Genomic DNA, 23,802 nt, shown 5'->3' with positions numbered 1-23,802 from the left:
ACAGAGATCCAGAAAAAGTCCCAGGAGTAAGAATGGTCCCCAGACCCAAGAGTTACCTGGAGCCCGGGGTCATCCTGCCCTGGCAGCCCACGTGCATGATGGGAAATTCCCACCTCCACTGCTAGTTCTGTGAGCTCTGGGGCCCCAAGCCTGCGGCTGATGGTGGACTGTGTACCTTTTCTCCAGGTGGGCAGGAGCAGTTGATGGTCTTCAAAAACCCGATCTGCTCACTGCCGGAGGTGGGCGGCGGCTGGGGCAGGGGGGAGGGTTCCGTCAGCACGGTCACCTGACACTGGGAGGAAAGCACAGTGGTCAGAACCTGGCTTCTCGTCCAGCAGCCTGGAGTGCCTCCCTGTCCAGGCAAGGGGGAGCAGGGAACCCTGAGGAGGCCGGAGCCTGAGCAGGACGGGCAAGTATCTGACGGTAGGTCCTGGCACCCCGAGACCTCAGAGTCAGATGGGCATGGAGCAAGGCTCGTCTGGAGTCAGATGAGCCAACGGGTCTAGGCTCCTCCACTGGCCTCTCAGCAGCCTGCGGGAACTCCTTAACACCTCTGAGACTCAGTGTTAACCTCCGAAAAATGGGGACAAGGGTGTTTCCATCATAATGTGGTGAGAAGGGTTTGGTGGGACTGAACTGAAGTATCGAGCTCAGAGTTTGGACACCAGGAGCCCGGCAAGTGCCAGATAATGACTTATTTCCCTCCTTTCCCTCCCTTCTTTCCTCTTTCCCTTTCCCTCCCCTGCCTCCCCCCTTCTTTCCCTCATTCTCTCCTGATTTAATCTGTCTTCCTCCCCTTCCTTCCTCTCCCCTCTCAACAGCCGGGCTCATCTGACTCTGCAGCCCCGCCTCTGACAAGGGCCACCTCTGGGGCCCGTGCCCGACGGTCGTCCTGAGACAGGACGCTGACCGGGCGCTCACCATACTCAGGACCTGGGCCGGCCGAGCACAGTGCGGGGGTTTTAGCCTTCAGCCCTGGAAGGCAAGATTACTGAAGCATCCTTGGGATGTGTCCTCTGTAAAGAGAGTGCAGAGGAGGCACCTGGGTGGAGACGGAGGTGGGGAGGGCCCAGGACAGGCAGAACCGCACAGAGGGTCCAGGCACACCAGGCAGTCTGGTCTGGCCCACTGTTCCTGACCCCAAGCTGCCTCCCCAGTCTTGCTAAAGAGCCCTGAGCACCGGCAGTACCGAGGCCATTCTCTCCTGGGGACAGGCACCAGCCTCTGCCCCTCACTACCCAGAGCTGAGCCCCCATGGCTGCTGACTGAGGCCAGAGGGACCTGCATCCCCAACCCACACCCCACCCAACCCAGAACTCGAGCCCCGGTGATGACCAGCGGGCTCCCTCCCAGGCCGCACTCTGATGGCGGGTGTCCTGATTCTGTTCCCAGGCCCTGGACATCCCCTCCTCAGGGGGTCACGGGGAGGAAGTCAAGGGCCCACCCCCCCCCCCCCCCCCCCACCCCGCCAGGCAGAGTCTCTGCTCACCGGACCCGAGGGGATATCACAGCAGGTCTCCAGTTCCGCGTGTCGGGAGTCACAGTAAATCACGACCCGCTGGAGGTCAAACTGGGAGGGGAAGCAAGGTCAGAGGATGAGTTTTGGGGGGCTCAGAACCCAGACTTCCCCCTGGTATCAGGCAGACCCCGCTCAGGGATCTGGCCCACTTCCTCCTTGGGGTCCTGCATGGTAGTCTGACCCCCAGCTGAATGTCAGAGGGAGCCAAGGTGTCCTCTACTGACATCCCATCCTTCCAAAAGTGCAAGCCCCGTGTGCAAAGAGCGAGTGAGCACAGGCTAGGAGCAGAGTCTCCTATTTTCCATGTGTCAGGCACCCTCGCATGCCCCTCCGCTCCCCGCTCACTGCCGCTGCGGTCACTACAGGCCGGGCTGTGAGGCGGTCGCCAACAGTCTCCAAAGGTTCAGCGTGTTCCTCTTTTCAACTCTTCAGCATCTCCACAGGGTGTCTTAACTGAAATTTTTTCATATCACAAATCTGCTTCTATCACTGTCTTAAATACCACTGCGCCCTTAATATAAAGGGGCTCTACTACCCCATTTTCTCCATGAAAGCACCTGGAGAGACACCAGCATATTCAAAACCCAAGACCTGTTGGTTATGATGGTAAAACATCAAGGCAACCTAAATACCCACCAACAGGAGAACAAATAAGCAAAACATACACTAAAATAAAGTATTATGAAGCAGCTAAAAGGAATAAAAGCTTAGACACATAATTTTGAGAGGAAAAAGGCAGTATGTGACTATACATGCTGTACATTATTACATACATTTCAAAATATACAGCACGCATCCAACACTACATTCGATCACAGAAATGCAAATACATGGGAAAAAAAAGAAACAGCTTTGGGAAGAGCTAGCTATCGCAGATCGTGATTCGTTTACATTTTGGCAAGCGGGGGTAGATCCTTCCAGTCAGAAGGATAGAATGACTTCAGTTTGAAGACAGTGCATAAGTGTGTGTATGTGTGTGTGTAGGTGTCGGAATGCACCTCTAGAGGAGAAAATACATTAAAGGAAAGAGGAGAAGAGAGACAAGGAGGAGGGAAGACAAAGAAAAAAGAATGATGGGATGAGGATGGAAGGACTGCTCTTTCCAGCTACTGAATCATTCCTGGTTGACATCCCGGGCTGGAGGACTGAGGATGCTTTTCACTTATTTCCCACATACTTGCCTATATTTTCCTAATTTCCAACAACCAGAGAAGGGGAAAGAATCTATTTAAGTGTAAAGGAAACTATATAACTCTACCTACCCACCGATTTTGCCTCCACATATACGTTGATGTGGCTCAGCAGTAAAGAATCTGCCTGTAATGCAGGGGACACAGAAGATGTGGATTTGACCCCTGGTCGGGAAGATCCCTGGGAGGGCATGGCAACCCACTCCAGTATTCTTGCCTGGAGAATCCCATGGACAGAGGAGCTTGGTGGGCCACAGTCCATGGGGTCACAGAGAGTCGGACATGACTCTGCTTGACGAGTGTGAGTGTGATATTGAGATATATGACCCACGTCCCCAGCGCAGAGCACAGTGTCCGGCACACAGCAGGTGCTCAGTATACATGATAAATGAGCAAGTGGCTAGGTCACTGAACGAGTGAATGAATGCCGGGACACGGCAGTGTGCTGAGTCGGGGTCGTCGCTCCTAAGACAGTCCACGGTGATGACTTGGTAAGTGACACAGGCAGGCGTGGGGGCACCCAGCTCCTAAGGCCCCTCCCTAGTGACCCCACGACCCTGGAACTCACGTCGATGGGCACGCTGTCGTAGAGGCGCTTGCCGATCACCGTCTTGCCCTGGATGTCGATGTTTTCCCGCTCCTCGAGGGGCAGCGTCTGCACCAGCGCACAGTCCACGTACAGGGAGACGTGCTGGGCCTGCACGCTCAGGGCCACCTTGTGCCAGTCCCGGTCAAAGAGGTCGTGGACCCGGGGGCCCCGGAAGACCACCCTGACGGCGTCCTTCATGGCGCCCACAGCATTGTACTCCAAGGCCTTGTTCTCGCCGTCCAGCCGGATGGACACCTGGGGAGGAGAGCACCAGGGGCCCCGTGAGCTGCCTGGGCCAGAGGCAGGAGAGGACAGTGGGGAGGGGGTGTCGCAGAGTCAGACCCCGGCTGTGACCCTCCCTAGCCGGTCAGCCTCAGGCACATCGCTTCCCATCCCTAAGCCTTGGGGTCCCCCTCACTGCGATGCTATGACTGACATCTACCTCGTACGCTGTTCTCAACCTTGTACTGGAAGACTTGAGCTCACACGTTAATCCAGGGATCAAGGTCTCAAATGCCCAGAGGGGCCATGCCCGTGAGAGCACATTTGCGAACCTGCAAGTGTGGATGGGGCTTGAGTTGTGAGACCGACCAGAAACCCTGAGTGGTTTCAGTCTTTTAAAAGCCCAGAGAACAAGACTGTTTCCAGATGCCAGGTGCCAGTCTGAGAGCCGTCTACTAACCTGCTCTCTCTCTCACCTTGAGATGAAACTGAAGCTCCAGCAGAGTGCAGGGAACTTGCCCATCTTGTTCACTGGATTACCCCCTAGCCTTTTGCAAAATGCCTGGAAAATTCTGGAGCAAAGTTTTACTTTCCTCCTAGACCCAAACTGGCAAGTCACTTTTAAGCTGTGTGACCTCGTGTCCATGGGATTCTCCAGGCAAGAACACTGGAGTGGGTCGCTGTGCCCTCCTCCAGGGGATCTTCCCCGGGAATCAAACTCACATCTTATGTGTCCCCTGCATTGCAGGCAGATTCTTTACTGCTGAGCCACATCTATGTATTTATGTACGCAAGTTATTTAACCTCTCTGTGCTATTTCTTCATTTGTAAAATAGCACCAATGATAGTGCCAACTTCATAGAGTTGTTACAGAGATTAAATGAATTTACAGATATGTAAAACATCTACAGTACTTGTTATAAGTAAAGTGCCGTTCTACATATCAGCTATAATAAATCAAGCAAGTTCAAAGACATCACCGCAGTGCAGCCTTCTCTGAGACACACATATAACTGGATTCTAACCTGGTCATGTGCTCTCACATCCTCAGGCATGTCGATTTATTTTCTCATAGCACTTTGGGTCAGTATATGAGAGTACCTCATTCACTTATTTTGTCCACCTGTTTCTTGCCTGCCCCACCCCATCTTTCTAAGCAGGCACTCTGTCTCTGTGGCTCATCTCTTTAACCCCAATAGCTAGGACAACACACGCCACACAGTAGCACTTAACAGAAAGGGAATGAATGAATGGGAGCGCTGAGGTTAAAGGAAGGAGCCCACTGGCCTGCAGACCAGCCAGTGTTCAGGACACCACCCAGGTGTTCTGGTTTCTCTGTCTGGGCTCCACGTGGGCTCAGTCCAGCCAAGGGGGACCTGAGATTTATTATTTTTTGCACTGTCTAGTAGTATGTTACAATGACAGTGAGGAACAAAACTATGAACCCCTGACTAATAACCTGAAACTTCTCATGTGCTGTGCTGAGTCGCTCAGTTGTGTCTGACTCTTTGCAACTCCATGGACTGTAGCTGCCAGGTTCCTCTGTCCATGGGGATTCTCCAGTCAGGCCCTCCTCCTGACATTTCATATACATATAATCTAATACTTGTGATTAAACCTAGTCTGCTAGTTCTTGAAATTGGTTTCACCTGTTTGAGCCCTGAACCCCTGAGGACTTGGGGAGCTTCACGAGGCCATGAGTTTTTCTCCAATGTTTCTATTTCTCTCAGCACAAAACAGAGCATAGGAATGCCTGTCAGGCCCGAGTCCTGTGTCTACCAATCTCAGCCAGGAGGCCTCAGGAAGACAGCCCATGGGTCGGATCCATCAGCAAACCCTGATGATTCTATTTTCAAAACACATACCCGGAATCCGATTTCTCCCCAGTTCCCCACAACTACTTGGTCTGAGTCAACCTCACCCTTTGCCAAGAGGACAACGGTCTCCCAGGCTCCGTGTTCCAGGCCTGCCCACCTCCTAGCGCCTGGTCTCAGGCCCCTGCACTGGCCGCCCACCCGGTCAGGAGCCTCAACTCCAAGTGTGCCCCCCACCCCTGCTCCAGGACCAGTCTCCTCCCCGGCCCTTCATCAGACCTGGAATGAGTGAGTGCCCCTCAGTTCCTCCCAATGACATGCCAATGGTCAAGGGAGGCTGTGATCCTACGTGGGGTCACAGAGGTAAATATAGCTAGGTCCGGTTCCAGGTCTACAGGTCCAAGAGCACAGAGGAAGGCTGCTCGCAACACTCTGCTCAAAGATCATCTGCCACTTGGCTTCTGCCCACTTTTCCTGGGTCTGGCCAGGATTTCCCCAGGGCGTGCTTGGGGTGGCCATCGTGACATTTCCAGGGAAGGGTCAATCCCGAGGCCTGTTTGACGGAACGCGACTGCCAGGTGCCTCTCCGAAAAGGCAGGTTCTGACTGCGCATGGCTCTGCAGGATTCCAGCCTGGGGTGCATTCTGGCAGCAGGAGAGGAGGGGGTGGACATGGCAGAGGAAGCGCACACAGCTCTGCAAACGCCATGAAGGAAGAGGACCCAGACGGCGGGGGCAGAGAGAGCTCATCCACAGGAATGCCATGGCAGGCGCCCAGGCCCACAGCACCGGACCCCACGGCGCCAGAGATGTGCATGTCTGCAGATGGTGCACAGGGGTCACGGTGCGCTGCCTGCTGTCTGCAAAAACAGCCTATGGAGCAGACTCGCACCTCCTCCGCCCAGCCTCCCGCGCTCAGGAGATCAGGGCGCCGGGCAGCCAAGCCTGACTGCACTCTGCACCCCAGTCTGACCAGGGATGCTGTAGCAGTGTCATTCCATAGGACTAGCTGATGGGGACCGGAGGCAGTGGGGCATGCTGATCAAAAGACAGACTTGGAGTTCAATGGCCTGGGTTCCAATCCCACCTCCCCCCATCACGACCTACGAATGCCAGGCAGACGCTTAAGCTCACTGCAATGCCTCCTCTTCTCTGTTAGACGGAAACAGCAGAGCCAATTCATGGGGCGCCCCCAATGGCTCAGATGACAAAGAATCTGCCTGTGATGCAGGACACCTGGGTTTGATCCCTGGGCCAGGAAGAGCCCCTGGAGAAGGAAACAGCAACCTACTCCAGTATTCTTGCCTGGAGAATCCCATTGACAGAGAAGCCTACAGTCCATGGGGTTGCAAAGAGTCAGGCACGACTGAGCAACAACCCCTTTCACAGTCTTCACAGGGTGGTTAGGAGGACTGCAGAAGGATCTCTGAAGCACTCGGAACAAGCCGGGGCTCCTACTGACTGTGTGTGGGTGTGGGTACAATGTGTGCTTGGGGTCAGGGCTCAGCTTCAGCCTCAGGATGTGACCTCACCACCACGGAGCAAGTCCCCTCTCAGCAAGCAGCCCATGAGAGTGGCTGCTGTGGTCCTGTGGCTTGAGCATGCTTTTGTTTTGTTTCAACCCCAAATGAAAATACATCAGTGTCTCCCAGATGAAGACGAGTCATGTCTCGATACAGCTCGTACATCAAGAGGGGACAAGGGTGAATGACAGACACCCGTTGGTCCATGAGCTCTGAGAACGAGGGGTTTGGGAGTTATATCTCAGGTGAACGCATCATGCTGATGGTCTGGGTCTCGAGAGAGGTGGGCCCTCACTTGGCTGCCTGCTGCCGCTGGACTGTCCCAGCTTCACAGGGACGAGAACCAGAATGCACCCGATGTGGGCAAAGACAGGCTGCAGCGCTCCACTGAAGGTCAAACCAAGGACGATCATAAAAACTCTATTACACATCAGGCAGCATCTTAGATGCTTTACAGACATCACTCCACATGATGCCTCCACGGGAGGTGCTCTGTGTCCCAGCTGAGAACATGAGGACTTGGAAAGCCAATGTGGCTCAGAGCCCACACCAAGAAAGGACCAGACACAAGGTCTGAGCCCTAGTCGTGCCAACTCTGAGCCGGTTTCCTCCACTACATCATGAACATGCTGCTAACAACACGTGCTATAGGACAGCGGTGCTGGCTGCCACCTCCCTGGCTGGGTTGAGGGTCCCTGAGAAAGGAACTAGGCCTTCAGCCCACCACGGTGCTGGGCACTTAGCCATCAGGGGAAAAAGGAGGCTTCAGTCCCCGGGGGATCCCCGGGGGTCTCCCAGTCCCTGCAGGTGCCCTGGGCCTGGATACACTGGACTCTCCATTTTCAGGGCCCAAGACAAGGACCCCTGGAGAAAACACAGGGGGTGCTGCTCTGCCCATGAGGAGGAGATAGAAGCCCGCACCGGGACACGGCATGCGGCTCACACCTGCGGGATGCCGTATTGGTCGATGACCTGCCAGATATACCAGTCTTCTCTCCGGGACGATTTCCTGAGCCGGAAGGTGGTGACAAAGGCGTACTCATCGGGCAAGCCTTGCGGGAACACGTCCCTGGAGGGAGACAAGAGACGCCAGGCTGAGAGCTGAGGCTGCAAAGGAAGCCCACGCACCCCGGGGTCACTGAGTCTTGCCACGCTGACCTTGTGGATTTCAGAAGTCTACCTTGTCACCTGTCTTCACTGCCTTTTCCTTCCAGCAGGGCCTCCACACAACTCTTTCTGAGCCCTGTCTTGTCCCTTCAAATCCACCTCCCCTCCGTGCTCTCCGCTTCCATCTCTCCAAAATCAATGAGACGCTACACTGCCTCCCGCCCTGGGGTCAGATGAAGCTGAGTGTGCCAGCCCTCACCTCTCCCTGCCTGCTGCCCCCCAGGAAGGCCACACAGGGGTGTCTTATCCTGCCTGGTCGCTGCCCCACATCACAGGACACCCTCCGTCCCCATAGAGCACTGGTTTCCTGCAGAGCGTGGGGGGCCAGCTCTTATCTGTGAAGTCCCTCAACCCCATCAGCTCCAGCCCAGACAGCCATTCACGGCAGGCACACTGCCCTTTGCCGACAGCATCCCGAGGGAGCGGCTCCCCGCCAGGGGTCAGGAGCGTGCAGAGATGTGACACTCCTGTCCCAGCTGAGGGCAGCCGGCTGTCGTGGCAAAACTCCCGGTGCTCAGCGGCCCAGCAGAGGCTGCCCCCTAGAGACTAGCTGGTCTCCAGAGCGCCCCTCGTCACCATCAGCTGTTGCCCTGCATGCCCTGCTCAGAGGCACTGCTTCTGCACTGGAGTGGGTGGAGGCTGTCTGGCCCAAGAGCCAGGACGGGAAATGAGGGGGTGTCTGGCTTCCTGGTTCTCAGACCCGTGGACCCTCAGGGACCCTTGGTTTGGCTGTAGGAGCTGCGAGCAAAGACTGGTCCTCCTGCTCTGATTCTCAGGTCTCAGATCCAAGCTGAGAGTCGGCCCAGCTGCTCAGAGTCATTCTCTGAGCTGAGATTCCACCCTGGATCACACCCCAGAGGTGGGAGCAGCGCCCATCACTCCCCTGGGCCTCCCCGGGAGTCAGGGCCACCCCCGATCACTGCCCATGGGAGGGTCTGCATGCACATGGGCTTGGGAGCCTCAGACGGACGTTGCCCTTTACTTCCTTTTTTATCTTATTGCATCAATGAGGCCAACTCTGCCACTGATTCTCCAAATACACTTACATCTCAACACACATGTATGTGTAACATACAGATATATTATGGTGTGTATGTGTTCAGTCGCTCAATTGTGTCCAACTCTGTAGCCCATCAGGTTCCTCTGTTCATGGAATTTTCCAGGCAAGAATACTGGAGTGGGCTGCCATTTCCTTCTCCAGGGGATCTTCCCAACCCAGGGACTGAACCCACATCTCTCGCATCTCCTGCATTGGCAGGTGGATTCTTTACCCATTGAGCCACCTGGGAAGCCCATGTATATGCTGTATCTACGTATTTATAACTATATCTACATCTGTGTATCAATACACAGGCATGCCTCGTTTTGCTTTAGCTTTACTAAAGATACTGTGTTTAGATACTGCTTTAGCTTTGAAGATACTGTGTTGTTTTAAAACGGAAGACTGGTGACTACTCTGCACCAAGCAAGTCCACTGGGGTCACTATCACACAGTACTCTTTTTCAACTAAGATATGTACATTGTTTTGTTAGACGCAATGCTGTTGCACACTTAACAGACTGCAGTTTGATGTAAACGTAACTTTGATACACACTGGGAAACCAAAAAACGTGTGACTTGCTTTGTTTCGACATTCAATTTACTGTGGTGGTCTGGAACCAAACCTACAGTAACTTAAGGGCATGCTCCTATCTCTATCTCTGTCACTACCTTCCTGTAAATCTATCAAGAGACTAAGACTTTTTCTTTGGCTGTTCATACATACACAGAAATACAGGAGAGTGTAGAGGGACTGGAGTTGGAGGACCGGAGTTTGAGGCCAACTTCTGCTTCCTAGGGACTATGAGATTTTGAACGAGTTACTGTCCCATTTTGAGACAAAAAAAAAATAAATAAATACATGCATGAGTGAATGGAGAAAGTGAAGTCGCTCAGTCATGTCTGACTCTTTGCAACCCCGTGAACTGTAGCCTACCAGGCTCCTCCGTCCATGGGATTCTCCAGGCAACAGTACTGAAGTGGGTTGCCATTTCCTTCTCCAGGGGATCTTCCAGACCCAGGGATTGAACCCAGGTCTCCCGCATTGCAGGCAGACACTTTAACCTCTGAGCCACTAGGGAAGCCCCAAATCCATATGGAGAGATGAGTGTAGGAGGACTGGGGGACCAGTAACATCACTGGGAACAGATCATTTAAGAAACAGGTAGAATTTCCAGGGTCAGTGATGGATGCCTCATCTCAGGGTGATCTTACCAGGCACTCTGTAGGCTAAACCCCTACCCAGTGCTCAGCGAGCAACCAAGCTCACCGGCTCCTTCCCGCCCTTGCTGAGGCGTCCGGGGCAGGTCTGGGGGAGGCGGGGGAAGCCAGCACTCACTCGGTCCTCTGCACCACAGGGAAGGATCCCATCCGGACGTAAGAGCTCTGCACCCCGTTCTCTCTCTCCCCCAAGAGCGTCTTCACACTGAACAAGTCCATCAGGTCAAAACCTGTCCAAAGAGACGAGACACATCAGAGAGAAGACGACTGTCTGTGATACTGCAGTAACAGAAAGGTGTCTTTCGCTTTGTTTTGGTTCCAAGAGAGGACCTCGCTCACTCGTCATGGGCAGTAATGGGAAAAACATGATCTTGAGACTCAGGGGAGCAGGCTGGACGGGGCGGGGGGCATCCAGGTCAGTCACGTATCTGTGATGCTGAGCAGCGACATAACCCACAGGAGCCTCGGCACTTGGTTGTGACAGAAGGTTGACACCTCACCTGAGGCTGTCCTAAGGACCCCAGGTGGTCACTCAACACAGGGTAGGAAGCTGACTCAGCAGGCCGGTTATTCCTTGGGATTCTGCACCACCAGCCACACACCCTGACCCACAACCCTCTACAAAACCGCCTGGACCAGCATGGGGGGCTGGTTTGAGTCCTGCAGATACGGTCCTCAGAGAAGCCCAACCACAACGCCCACACGGACGCATCAGTGGGATGCATCGGCTTGACACCACGTCCCTGGGGAAGGAAGTGCTCCCGGCCGGTGAAGGGAGGCCCACCCCGGGGCAGGCACCGGGCCTCTCCCGTCTCCATATCCCCAGGGCTACAGTGCTGCTCAGCATCGGCAGCACCGAACCCACGATTCGCCAGGAAGGTTCCTCTGGCTCCAACACTCTGGAGCATGGCCACGGAAAACAGGAAACGAACTCTCACGTTAGGATGATTAAAACATCTTCTACCAAGAAATTCTGTCCTAAGAGATGACTGAGTCATCCAACTTGCATTCCTGAGAGCCTGTCTGTTCCGAACTCTGCGCAAGGAGCTGCAAGGACAGAAAGTACGGAGCTCCGACCGAGAGTCTGATTCGTAGTAGAGCCAGACCCACCTGGGCTGACCCTGAAAGTGAAAGTGTTAGTCTCTCCATCGTGTCTGACTCTCTGAGACTCCATGGGCTGCAGCCCTGCCAGGCTCCTCCGTTCATGGGATTCTCCAGGTCAGAGAATACTGGAGTGGGTTTTTCCATTTCCTCCTGACCATGAGGTCCTAGCTATGTGACCTTAGGCAGGGTGCCTGATTTCTCTGAGCACCCATTTCTTCATCTGTAGAAAGGGGACTGTCTTTGCATGCAACTCACGAGGCTTGTGGTGAAGCTTGAACGATATGATACAAAGCTCATCATACAGAGCCTGACATGCAGTGAAAAATCCATAAAATACTTTTCATGTTAATTACTTCCCCTGACAATGACTGCAGTCTCCCATCCCACTACCTCTGTCCATGGATTTCATTTATTCATTCAAGAGGTATTTTTTGAGAGCCTACTCTGAGCCAAGCACATGTCAGCATTGGTGGCAAGCTGGGAGAACTGGCCCCCAGAGGTTCCAAGGAGCACCAGCTCTCACTCAACAGAGTGGGTTCAAAATCCCACAGGCACGTGCCCGATGCCCACACAGCACGGTGCCAGGGTTGAACAGGAAAGAGGCCTGTTCCTTCCCTTCACAGTGCCATCCCTCTTCCTGGAAACCTCCACCTTCAGTTGGGCTTCCCTGTAGCAGTTATTTGTGAGGGAACAAAAAAAAAGACTTTTCAAAAAGCAAACATATGCTCTACTGCCTAATTCCACTTTCACTGGTTTCCATGAATAAAAACAAAGACTTAAAAACCATGAAACTGAACAACAAGCAATTAGTGAGGTGGCAGCAAAGGGCACCAAGAGAAAGATGAATTACCTGCAGTAAATAAAGGCTGGGAAGGAAAATGAAAATTGTTCCCGAGGTAAGCGGACTCGGATGTGATGCACCGAGAGATAAAGAGGCAATGGTTTAATGCAGAAAGTGCGAGGGGGCACCTCCCTAAAGTCGTGGACTCAGCTAAAGCAAATGGCATCAGGGACACCGTGACCACCGCCCGGAGTCCTTCAAAGGTCTGCGAGGGACCAAGCTTCGGTGGACGCCCCGGGCATGAGAGTCACTTCCCAGTCTCCAGTGGGTTTGGCCAAGGTGCACACAGTGTCTGTGTCCGTGGAGGAAGCTGAGCAATTGGGGCGGGGTGGGGACTGATCTGATTCATGCTTCCATCCCCCAAAAAGGATGGAATCTGCTGTTGTTCTTCACTGAGGCTCCACTGGTGGAAAGAGGGAAGGAGAGAAGAAAGGAATTCACTAAACCACTCCAGTTTTCCTACATCTTAAGATGCCCCATTGGCTGCTCAGATTTCAGTAATCAACAGGACAAAACTCCCAATGTGCCTCCCACTGCCTGAAGTCTACTGTCCACAGAGAAATGGGCACAGAGGTGAGCATCGTCCGTATAGTGGGTAGATGGGAAGGAGGGAGAAGTCTAGGCTTATATAGGAGCACATGGAGTATCTGCCTGGCCCAGCTGAGGAGACATCAAAGAGGGCTCCCGAGAGGAGGCAAGGCCTGGCCTGAATTTAAAGAACAAGTGAAATCTGGGGAGAGGAGGAGGGAAGGGCATCCAAGGTGTGCCTGTTCAGCTCACCTGTACTGGATGTGCAAAGGTCACCGGACCTGAGTCAGCGAGGTTCCTTCCGAGAATCCCCACTATTTCGGGATGTCAGGAACAACGAGAGGGGGACCAAGGAGTGAGTGAGGTGGGTGCAGATCAGGCCAGGCTCCGACGGCCACATGAGGCAGTCTGAGTTTCTTTCTGCAGGAGGTGGAGGCCAAGGAAGGGCTTTAAAGCAGGGAGAAACACAGCTCTGCGCCTGTGTTCAGAGGTCACTCTCACCACAGGGATGGAGGAGCTGGGGGACCAGGGAGGACTGGACTGGAAACCCGGGGCTGGCGAGGAGGGGAGGGAAGAAGCACTGGGCTGGGACCGTCTGAGACAGTTGGGACTCGGTGATGATTATCTGGACATCAGAGAGCAGGCAGAAGGAGAGACCCATCAGAACGTCTGTGGCCAAGTTTCAAAGTAAAACCGTGCCCAGCACCTTCTTTCACCATTAAAAAAACTCCAGAGAGCACTGCATAACATTGTAGGTGCTAGAATCTGCAGAATGTTCAGTTTTCAGAGCTGGGAGGGGTCCTAAGAGACATTATGTCGGAAGTGGGTAAACTGAGTCCCAGAGCGCCGCCTCCAAATGCCTGATCTGTTCTCCACCCCGTCCTCGCTGCTCCAGCCCCACTGAGCCGGAAGACTAGCTGCAGCCACTTAAGGAAACACCTGGAGATGAGCCTTTGCGAACCACATCTTTTACAAAAGCTGCTCCCATTACCCGGCTACGCTGAACTTGGCAGGTCTGCAGCACTTTCTCTCCTTAACTCCAGCCTCAGCCCCGGCGAGCAGCTGTGGTGGGACCCCGCTGGGACGCTCTAGGAAGTGGGTCAGAGGGCCTGAGTGTTTCTTCACCCGTGGTCACTGGCTGAGGGCTGGGTTACTCCGTGACGCCCGAAGAGGGTTAACCCCCTGATTCATCTCACCTGCTGTGCACACAGGCAGCACAGTCTCCTGCCATTCTAGAAACATCCCCCAGGCACCAAGATGCAGATGCTGGAACGTTCACGTGGGCAGGTGGGGTCCCTGGGGTAGGAGCAGGGGAGTGCGGCACCTACGAGACACCTGGTCCTCATCACCCATGGCTCACTGCCTCGGGAGGGAGACTTCACTGGACCCGAGACGCTTTGGGGTAGACAGATGGGGCTCCCGACCCGGCCGGCACTGGTGAGGAGAGCTGGGCTGCTGTCCTGGAGGGGGAGAACGCTCCCCTGTGATCACGCACCTAAGGTGTCTGCAGGACGCCCAGCCACAGGCAGCAGCAGACAGACACTCGTCACTGCCAGGACGAAGGGGAAGCTGGCTCAGCCGTCCCTGCGTACCCCCAGTCACCCTGTCGTGTACGGAGAAAGCCCCTGCAGTGTTTATTTCTGCTGCTGGCTCTGCAGTCATGTGTCTCTGCTCCCTCATCCACTGATTTGCTCCTATATTTATAACTCTGATTCACTCTCTCCTTCACGCCCAAATGCAGCTATTTATTCACCCTCTTACTCGGGCTGCCCATCACTTACTCATTCCCCACGTCCCTCATCCTACTTCATTCTCTACCGACACCTATAGCATCACCACCGACTCCCAGATGGAAGACATGAATGGCCTCCCCTGGTGGGCGGTTCGTGGAGGGGAGCTGCTACCTGCACAGCTCAAACCAACCCCAGGACTTTGGTGAAAGACGGGGATGAGGACCGGACCACCAAAGCTACCACCCTTGAGTCCAGGAGGGTCATGGTCAAGTCCGGCAAAGAACAAAGTGGAAGTGTCAGTCGCTCAGTCGTGTCTGACTCTTCGCAACCCCATGGACTGTAGCCCGCCATGCTCCTCTGTCCATGGGATTCTCCAGGTGAGAATACTATAGTGGGTTGCCATTTCCTTCTCCAGGGGAATCTTCCCAACCCAGGGATCGAACCTGGGTCTGCTGCATTGCAGGCAGATTCTTTACAGTCTGAGCCACCAGGGAAGATTCACGTCTGGCAAATGGCATCGCAAAGCAAGCTGTGCTGGATGGCGGTTTCTCGTACCTGTGATCGCCTTGGTTCCGCCATTGGTGTGCTTAAAGCGATCTCCTTCCACGCGAACGCTGGGGCAGAGCACATCTGGGAAGGGAGAGAGGAGAGACTGATGAGCAACCATGACGTTCCCTCCGTGGAAAGTGACAAGGCAGAGGCCCCGCCCCACCCCCAGCACGTGGGGCATCTAGCCAGGAGCAGCGGCAGAAGCAGGGCCACACCGATTGATCGGGAGTTTGGTTTACTGCTGATAAGCATGGGCCCTCCTGCCAGTGCCGTGCCCAGAGGTGACAGAGGAGCAGGCAGGGTCCCAACAAGGAGCTCACAGTGTGTCCATCAGAGGGAGCCAAAGAGCGATGCCCACAGGATCAACAGGGTCCTAAGTGACAGAGCGGGTCTGGGCTCCTGGGGGGGGTCTCAGGATCCAACACCCAGCCCAGCCTGGGAGGTCAGGGAAGCTTTCCCAGAAAGGCAACGCTTGGGGTGTCTCCTGAAGCAACAGTAAGACTCAGCCAGCCGGACTAAAGAGCAAAAAGGGACCCAGGCAGAGAGCGACTGTCACTCACAAAGGCACGAACTTATAGATGAGAATCCCAGGTCAGAGAGGAGTCAATGGAAACGTGATGGGGGCCCACCCGCAAGGTGTCTGTTATGCTGCCTGAGGGAGCTTTAGGTGCCATTCCAGGCAAATCCCAGAGGAAGCAAGACTGCTCAGTTATACAGAAGCAATGGAGGAAGTCACACAGTAAAACATATGTCAATATATGGCATTACATATCTAAACATCTTCATGACTTCTCACTTTAAAAAAAAATGGGAAGGAAAAGGGATTCTTTCAGTTGCCCTAAAAATCCCAGAAACTTATTGTTACCAAAGGGGAAAGGGTCAGTTCAGCTCAGTTCAGTCACTCAGTCATGTCCGACTCTCTGCGACCCCATGGACTGCAGCACGCCAGGCCTCCCTGTCCATCACCAACTCCCAGAGTTCACTCAAACTCATGTCCATCGAGTCGGTGATGCCACCCAACCATCTCATCCTCTGTCGTCCCCTTCTCTTCCCGAGGAAAGGGTAGGGAGGGATAAACTAGGAGTTTCGGATTGGCAGATACAAACTACTATATATATATGTATATACACACACATATATATACTGGATAAACAACTAGGACATACTGTACATATAACACAGGGAACTATAGTCAATATCTTGTAATAACCTACAATAGAATATTAAAGAAACTGAAAAAGAATTCATGTATATATACATATATGTGCATGGCTAAATCACTTTTCTGCACACTTGAAGCTAACACATCATTGTAAATCAATTATACTTCAATTTTTAAAAATCCTAGACAGGGAACCCACTGTGAATGTTAAAGTCTAGGGCCCCAGTGTTGGCTTCCCTGCGAGTCCCCTAATCTCTTTCTCCATGTTAGCGTCTGTGACATGGGACACCTTTCAAAGAACACACTTGTCGTAAGGTAGCTTGGAGGATGGGCAAGATCAAGCCATAACAGGACTTAAATTTATCATCAGAGGCAACTCAGCATAGACGCCACCCTGCCCTGGAAGCAATCTGGTAACATACATTATTGTAATAATCACACCTGATCAGGCAGTTCTGTCATCCCACAGATTTCACGTACGATGATTTCTTTTCAGTCCAAGTGTTTCACTGTGGGCCCCTTTACCAATCAGGAGTGAGGAGCAAGAATGGGATTCTCCCTGATTTGGGAGGAGGTATTTTTAACATTTATCCTGGAAGGCACCAGAGGTCTGACAGGCCCCAAGGAAGGCGTTATTTTGGAAAGAGCACAGAGCTGTCTATGTCTAGAACCACATATATGCAAGTGTATGCTGGCGCTGTGCAGAATACAGACCGCGCCACCCAGGACAGCGGCAGCTGCGGGTGACAACCAACTGCTTCAAGGTTGGCAGGCCGCCAGAGGGATGGGCTGGGACTGTGCATCATTTAAAATGAGTTGACTCAGAACTTTCCAGCCTTGATTATGAGCAAACCCCTGGAGTCTGACGGCTGCAGCTAAGGGCAGGCAAAGCCACTGAGCCTCTGTCTCTGCAAATATCCCAGGGGGAGGCCCTGATTCCCGAAACTGGATGGTCAAAGACAGTTCAAAGGCCACGAACACAGAGAAGATGGAAACGTTTCAGAGACGTCAGCATGTGCCTAACACATCAGTCCCCACACCACCTGCCAGTCCCCTCATGGGAGCCATCACTAAGCCCCATATACGCCAAAGCCTCAAGAGGGAATTTATAACTGACTTAATAAGTCAGGACAAATGGCTTACAAATGGCAGGACAAAATACACCCTGCATCCAGGCTCCCCAGGGAAGAGGGGGCCCTGGAGGATCACCTCTTTGCAGGGAGTGGGGATGAGCACCCAAAGTCACTCTCAGCCCATAACTACATACCTTTGGCCAAGACATGTCCACCTCTTGGATAATGATCTATTTATTTCCACATGAACTTGCTTATTGGAACTTAAATACTTACAGAGGTCCAGAAAGAATCCAGATCCTGAGCTAGTTTTAAGGACCCACAAATGAGAAAACAGTGTAAGACGGCATCCCTGCCTTCAGGGCACTCATGGGCTGACTGTGGCCAGGGCCTGGGATAGGTCAGCTCCAGAAAGTGCCAGGGCTGCCCTGACACCCTGTGTCACCTTGCCTCATAGCGTCCTCCTGCTTGACCCTCCAGACTCTGATCAGCAGCCCCCTGGGCCTTGCTCCCACTCACCTCAGCCTGGGTGAGGACCCCTCGGCAGGGTCCCGTGTCCTAGAGCTGGTGGCACCGTGCTGAAGGTGCTGACCAGCGTGGCTGCCTCCCCACTAAGTCTAGAGGCCCGGCTGAGTCTCAGTCCAGCTCTGTCTCCACTGCCTTCCCGGCTCCAGGCTCAGAACGGGAGGTGAGTCCATGCTGAACGGAAGGACCAGTGGATGCCTGAGCCAAGAGGTAAATGCTGAGTGGTAGACCAGATGCCTCCCAGGAAAGGGCTTCATTGTGTGGATGTCCAGCTGAGAAGAATTCAGAGTCCAGGACCCCAGCCACCAAAGTGGGTCAGGCACTGTTAGCTGCCGCCCTAACACCCATCCCTCACTTCCTCCTGGTGAAAACAATGTCACTTTTATTCAGATGAGCAGCATTGTCAGCCCAGGGAGAAAAGTGGTGAGTGGTACGTCCAAGCCAATTATGACTCCTATGGTTCCCACCTTTCCAGCCGCCCCCTCCAACTAGAGATGCACCTGTGACCCAGTTCTGGTCAAAGGCATAAACATCAGCAGCGCGCGGTGGGTGGGGGCGGGCTGGGGTCCGAGAAAGCCTCCACTTCCCCTGACGGACGGGGACAGGTAGGCCGAAGGGGCTGGCAGGGGCACGTTCACGTCGTCCTCCTTCAAACGCAGGACAGAACGTCTGCAGGACTGTCTAGGAGAACTGAAGAAAGAGGAACTCCGCTGCCTCCAAGTCCAAGCGAAAAGCTTGAGAAAAAGCAAAGGAGCTACTGAGAGACTGGATTACCATCACATATCCAATCAATACAGACTTTTCAGGTTATCATTCAGGATGAATGTAAGTAGCCGCTCTGGAATTAAGGAGGAGAGTGAGTTCTCAGCAGTCAAAATGTATATTTAATTAGTTCCCAGTGAGCTGGTTGCTTTTCCTTTTTGAAAGTGTGAGAGCACAAAAAAGATACGGCTGATGACAAAGCCCCTGTTTCCCCCACAGTTCACCCATTGATGTCCGTATTCCCTCAGCCTTTAGGAAGGTAGAACATTCTAGACTTCCTGGGCATGTAATCTCCCTTTCCCCAGGATGGGTTCTTTTTCATCAGAAGCCGCAACAGAGGCTGAGTCTTGGCTGATCAGAGCTGCTGCTCCCTGGGACACATGCCAGGAACTCACTACAGTTTCCCAGGAAGAAAAACACTTCAACCTGCCCTCAGTTTACCAAGCTGCAAAAAGGGAGCGTGTATCTGAGCATCAGGGGAGGAGGGTTATCACAGAGGGTCTCTACCGTCCTCTGCTTCGTGCTGACCCACCCACAGCTCTGTATGGAGGAGACACGCCAGGCTGTCCCAGACATGCCTCCCAGTCCCCTGGCTCCCAGTCCAGAGCTTCTCCAGTGGGAGGACAATGCGAGGATGCTGTCAATTACTAAGTGCCTACTGTGCGCCAGTCACGCTGGAGATCTGACTCACAACAGCCATTCAAGGAGGCAGACTGTTCCCATGACATAGATGGAGGAACTGAGGCTAAGAGAGGTTAAGAAACTCACCAGGTAGGAAGGGTGTCTGGGTTTGAATAAAGGGCCACCTGTCTAGAATGAGCAAGCAGGGGTGGTTCCCCAGCCGAGCTGAGAAGCACCAGGAGAAGCTGGGAGCAGAGCCCAAGGGAGGAGGCGCTCACTGCCCATCCATCACCTCGCGGCCATGCTGCTGAGGGCTGTGAACCACAGACAGGATGACAATGGTTCAAGTGGGCAGGGGAGGAGGCGGGGGAGGACAGACATGGGCCAGACACCCAGCAGACTCAGGGGGTCATTCCTCCGAGGCCAGGAGGCCAGCCAGGAAAACAGTCCACACACCCCCGCTCCACAGAGCTGGGCCCCAAGGTCCCAGGGATGAAAGGAATAACGATTAGAACCACGGGCTTCCAAGGCCAAGAGCCCACACGTTGAAGTACTGTGCAGGGCGTGTAATGTGGGCTGCTTCTGCCTGGGGCCCAAGCTTTCCCTGCGGTCAGCAGACAGAGGGAGACAGCTTGCTTTGCACAGACACTGCGCCAGGCACGTTGGAACCATCAGCAAGTCTGACCAACTCCTCCCTCCAGCTTTACAGGCCAGGTGCAGCGGTTCACAGATGCAGAAATGAAGGCATAAAGAAGTCAGCAGGCTGTCCAAGGCCACAGAGCGAGCAGGAGGCAAAGCCAGCACGCTGGCCCCGGCGTTGGCTCGGGACCACGACAGCACGAAGCTTCTCTTCAAGGTCACCGGCCCAAGGTCACCCAGCACAGAGGACCCAAGTCTGTCTTGTCTCCAAAGCCTGCGGGGACAGCCAGCCAGCTTGCTGCTTCCGGGGGCATGCCTTCTGCCTCTGGACGCCCCGACATGAACCCGGGGCTTCCTCACTCTGCACTGAGAGGGTTCACCTGCTCTCTGATGTCCACCCATCGGGCCCGAATGCTTGGGCCCGCTTACACCCAGCTCTGGGCAGGACACTGGGGAACCTGGGGTGGGCAGATGGCAAGACCCTGCCCTTCAGTGTACCCTCTGCTGGTGCCAAATCCAGAATGGTCCCACTGTCTCTCACAAAAGCGGGTTAGATGTTTCCAGATGGTCAGCATTCTCCTCTCTCCAACCATCTCCAGCTAGCATCACTCGCTCCCAGCAGCTTCCTCACCCAGGAGAGGAAGATCGGAAGGAGTAAGACCCCAACATAGGAGCACACACTGTACACTCACAGGTCCCGGAGCACGGCTGAGGCATGCTCTGCCGCAGAGGCCAGTGTTCAGCCTCCTCTGTGACACCTATCAGTGTAGTGTTATGCCCATTTTTCAGATGAGACAACTGAGTCAGAGAGCTTAGATGACCTCTTCCAAGCACATTTCTAGTTAGCGGTAGAAGCAGGATTCAGACTCAGTACAACCCCAGCATTTTCACACTTGATATCACAACTCAACATATACATACAGAATGGGGAAGAACATACGTTAACATTTAAACTGTGGCTACCTCTGGAAGGGCAGAACTTGAAGTGGTTTTTGCCTCCTTTTTCTTTTCTGGATTTTCACATGGGCCTTAACATTATGAAGGTGATTCACTAGTACAGTATTTGCAGGTTATCAATATTATACTTTTCTAGAAGGAGGCTTGAGCCTTGCCCTGGTACCCTGGATGCTTAGGCAGCTGAAGACTGTAAGGGCAGGGGGCAGCAGAATCGCCAGGGATGGGCAGGGGGGTACAAGGGCTGTTTCCAGGGATGACCTGGAGTCCCAGAGGGCAGCCGGGCCGGGACCTCCCCAGGAGGCCTGGAGGATGGCAGGGACCTCGTGGGGCTCATATGCACTTCTGGACCCAAGACATCCCACCACGAGGAGCAAACGTGTTAACACACAGACGAGGCAGCCCTGCCCTGCCGGAGTCACAGGCCAGACATGGGGGACGCCGGGAGCAAAGGCAGAGACAGACACAGAGAAGCAAGGGGTCGTCACACGTGATCAGTCTGCGGAGGAAATTGACCGGTAAGGGGCGCTGGGCGTGGGGGCCAGGACACACGTGGGGTCTGAGAAGACATCAGGCTTGGTGCCCTCTGGGCTGAGAGCTCAGAAGGGAGTGAGCAGCCACAGGAAGAGCAGAGGGTTAGAAGGTCCCAGTGAGGGCAGAGCCCCGGGGAGGAAGCCGCTCCGTCGGCCCAGGGTTGATGGGTGGGGGGTGTGGGGGGCAGTACCAAGCTCTGCAGTGAAGTCCAGGGAAGGGAGAGGGCAGAGGTGGAACAGGGGACACCTCCTAACCCCAGGCAGGGTCTGCAATTCAGGGCAATGAGGAAATGACTCTGCCCAGGATACAGAGTTGGGTAGGAAGGGGGCAATCCCAGCCCAGGGGAGAGAGGTTAATATGGTGACCTTGGAAGTCTCCAACCAGGAGGGTGTGATTCAAGCTGTCCCTGTTCCTTGGACCTCCTTCCTCCTGGGGACTGTCCCGTGGGCTGAGCACCAGTAGGTGTCACCAGAGACTGCGAGGACCTCCTACAGGCCGGGCAGGGAGGAGCCTGGGGAGGCTGGAAGTTAGGAGGGCGGTAGAGCCTTCGGCCAGCACCCAGGTGCTCAGCCCAGCAGTGACCGTTAGCACCTGGCATCTGAGAAGCACCTGAACGCAAACCTCCTTCACGCCAAATCTGACGAGCGCCCACCACGCGCCTGGCGCTGAGCCAGTCCAGGGCTCGTGGTGAGGGGTCCTCGGTGCTGACAGAGCTGCCGTCCAGCAGACAGGGTGGAAACCGGTCAAGTCAGGCACTGATGTCCCCAAGAACTGTGTGATCATAACCCCTGGAAGGTGCGGAGGCCAGTGGGGGATGCAAACAGCGGGATCGGAGCTGGCTGGAGGGTCAGGGTGTCTCCACTGAGGTCTGAGGTCTGAGGCGGAGGCAGGCAGGTGGGAGCAGGAGGAGGGTGATCCATCGGAGGCGCGGGCCAGGGCCGGGGGCAAACAGGGAGGAGCAACTATGAAACAAGGTGGTGTGGTCCAGGAGGGGTGGAGACTGACAGGCCCTGTGGGAGATCCCACTCTGCCAGGGGCAGGGCCCCGATGCCGGAGGGCAAGGATGGGGGCGGGGGGGGGGGGGTAGCCAGGAGGTGGCTGAGAGCCACGGGGGTGTGCAGGCAGAGGCAGTCAGGCCCCGGCCTCTCTGCCAAGCAGAGTGGGCAGGCGGGTGGCCGACTAAATGAGGAGTGAACCAGAAAGAAAGGATGTTCTGAGTGTTCGGAAACCTGTAAGAAGAACCCATTTGGGAATCAGAGTACCCAAGTCCAGTTCCCGCCACCCTGTGTTTGCAAGCAACCAGATCTATAAGCCTGGCTTTCCGTCTCCAAGACAAGGCTCCTGGCTTTTGATATGGGAGATGCCTGTGTGCAGACAGCGTTTAACGTGCTGGGAGTGGAGGAGATGGTTTGGAGAGGAAGAGGGCAGAGAGGTGGTCTCGGAGTAGGTCCCAGCCTCCTGCATCACACGCTGGGACATAAGAACTGACCAGTAAAGGAGGCTGAGAAGGGGAGGCTCATGAGGTTGGAGGGGGACCCAGGGCAGGGAGGAGGCCTGGAGGTTACAAGAGGGAGCATCTCAGAGGACAGGGTCGGGCGACTGGCCCCCGAGTGACAGAGTTCACCACTGGGAGGCAGAGCTCACGCCCCAGGCAGGACGGCAGCACGGCCCCGCCCTGCACCCCAAAAGCGCCGTGTGGACGGCCAGGGGTGGGGGAGGCTTCGTGGGGGGAAGCTATGCTCTCTGTGCGAGGCACCCTCCATCTCCTCCAACCCTCCGAGACAGTCTCCTCAGTTCTAGAACCGAATCCACACCCTGAGCATCCTCGCTTCAGGGTCCCAAGAGGGACTGGACAAGAGAAAGAACATGAGGCTCCAGACTCAGGGCTGAGGCCACGGCGATCCCACGGGGCCACGGCGATCCCACGGGGTCACGGCCCCCTCACCCCAGGATGCAGGTGCCCAGCGAGGGGTCACCCGGCCCAGCCTGTCGTCCACACCCCCAAACCCCGAGCTTCTGCAGGATCAGAGAGGAGGGGGAGCAGCCCCAAGGCTTCACACGGGGCAGGGGTCCCATGTGAAAAACTAAACAAAACGAACCCTCTTTTCCTTCCAACATGGAGTCTGAGGAGATGGAGAAATAGGAAAACCAAAAAAGTGGCAAAATTACCACATGACTCCAGAGAAGGGTGGACAAGACATGTCCCCCTGGCCCCGGGCAGAGGGGCTGAGACTGGGCTGGGAAGACCGGGGGTGGGGGGAGAAGTGGGAGACCCACGGCGGGCAGAGGCCCCGGGAGCCCGGCTCTGGGGGCAGCGCTGACCCGAGGCCCTCGGCACGTGGCCGGGACACACCACCTCCCCGCTACACCTCAGGAAAGAGGACAGGCTGCGGGAGCGCAAATGCCTCCTCGCAGGCACACCCCCGACCGCCACCCACCAGCATCTGTGAGTCTCAGGGCGGATGAGCAAGCAAGATATTGAGCCTCTTCTACT

The 23,802-nt window shown here is 54.8% G+C and overlaps 1 protein-coding gene across 1 annotated transcript in view; it reads right to left on the bottom strand.

Annotated features, from left to right (window-relative positions):
* COL22A1 (collagen type XXII alpha 1 chain) overlaps positions 1-23,802 on the bottom strand; it is a 219,267-nt gene that overhangs the window by 153,872 nt on the left and 41,593 nt on the right. The window contains exons 4-9 of the mRNA XM_043880230.1: positions 15,045-15,119; positions 10,402-10,513; positions 7,802-7,925; positions 3,278-3,553; positions 1,490-1,570; positions 176-292 (exon numbers count right to left, since the gene is read on the bottom strand). Coding sequence (XP_043736165.1) covers positions 176-292; positions 1,490-1,570; positions 3,278-3,553; positions 7,802-7,925; positions 10,402-10,513; positions 15,045-15,119 — 785 coding nt within the window. The remainder of the gene's footprint in view (positions 1-175; positions 293-1,489; positions 1,571-3,277; positions 3,554-7,801; positions 7,926-10,401; positions 10,514-15,044; positions 15,120-23,802) is intronic.

This window comes from Cervus elaphus, chromosome 21 (genome assembly GCF_910594005.1).
Source record: "Cervus elaphus chromosome 21, mCerEla1.1, whole genome shotgun sequence".
Lineage (NCBI taxonomy): Eukaryota > Metazoa > Chordata > Mammalia > Artiodactyla > Cervidae > Cervus > Cervus elaphus.
The sequence above is the reverse complement of the archived record's forward strand: the minus strand, read 5'-3'. Positions and strand labels throughout refer to the sequence as shown.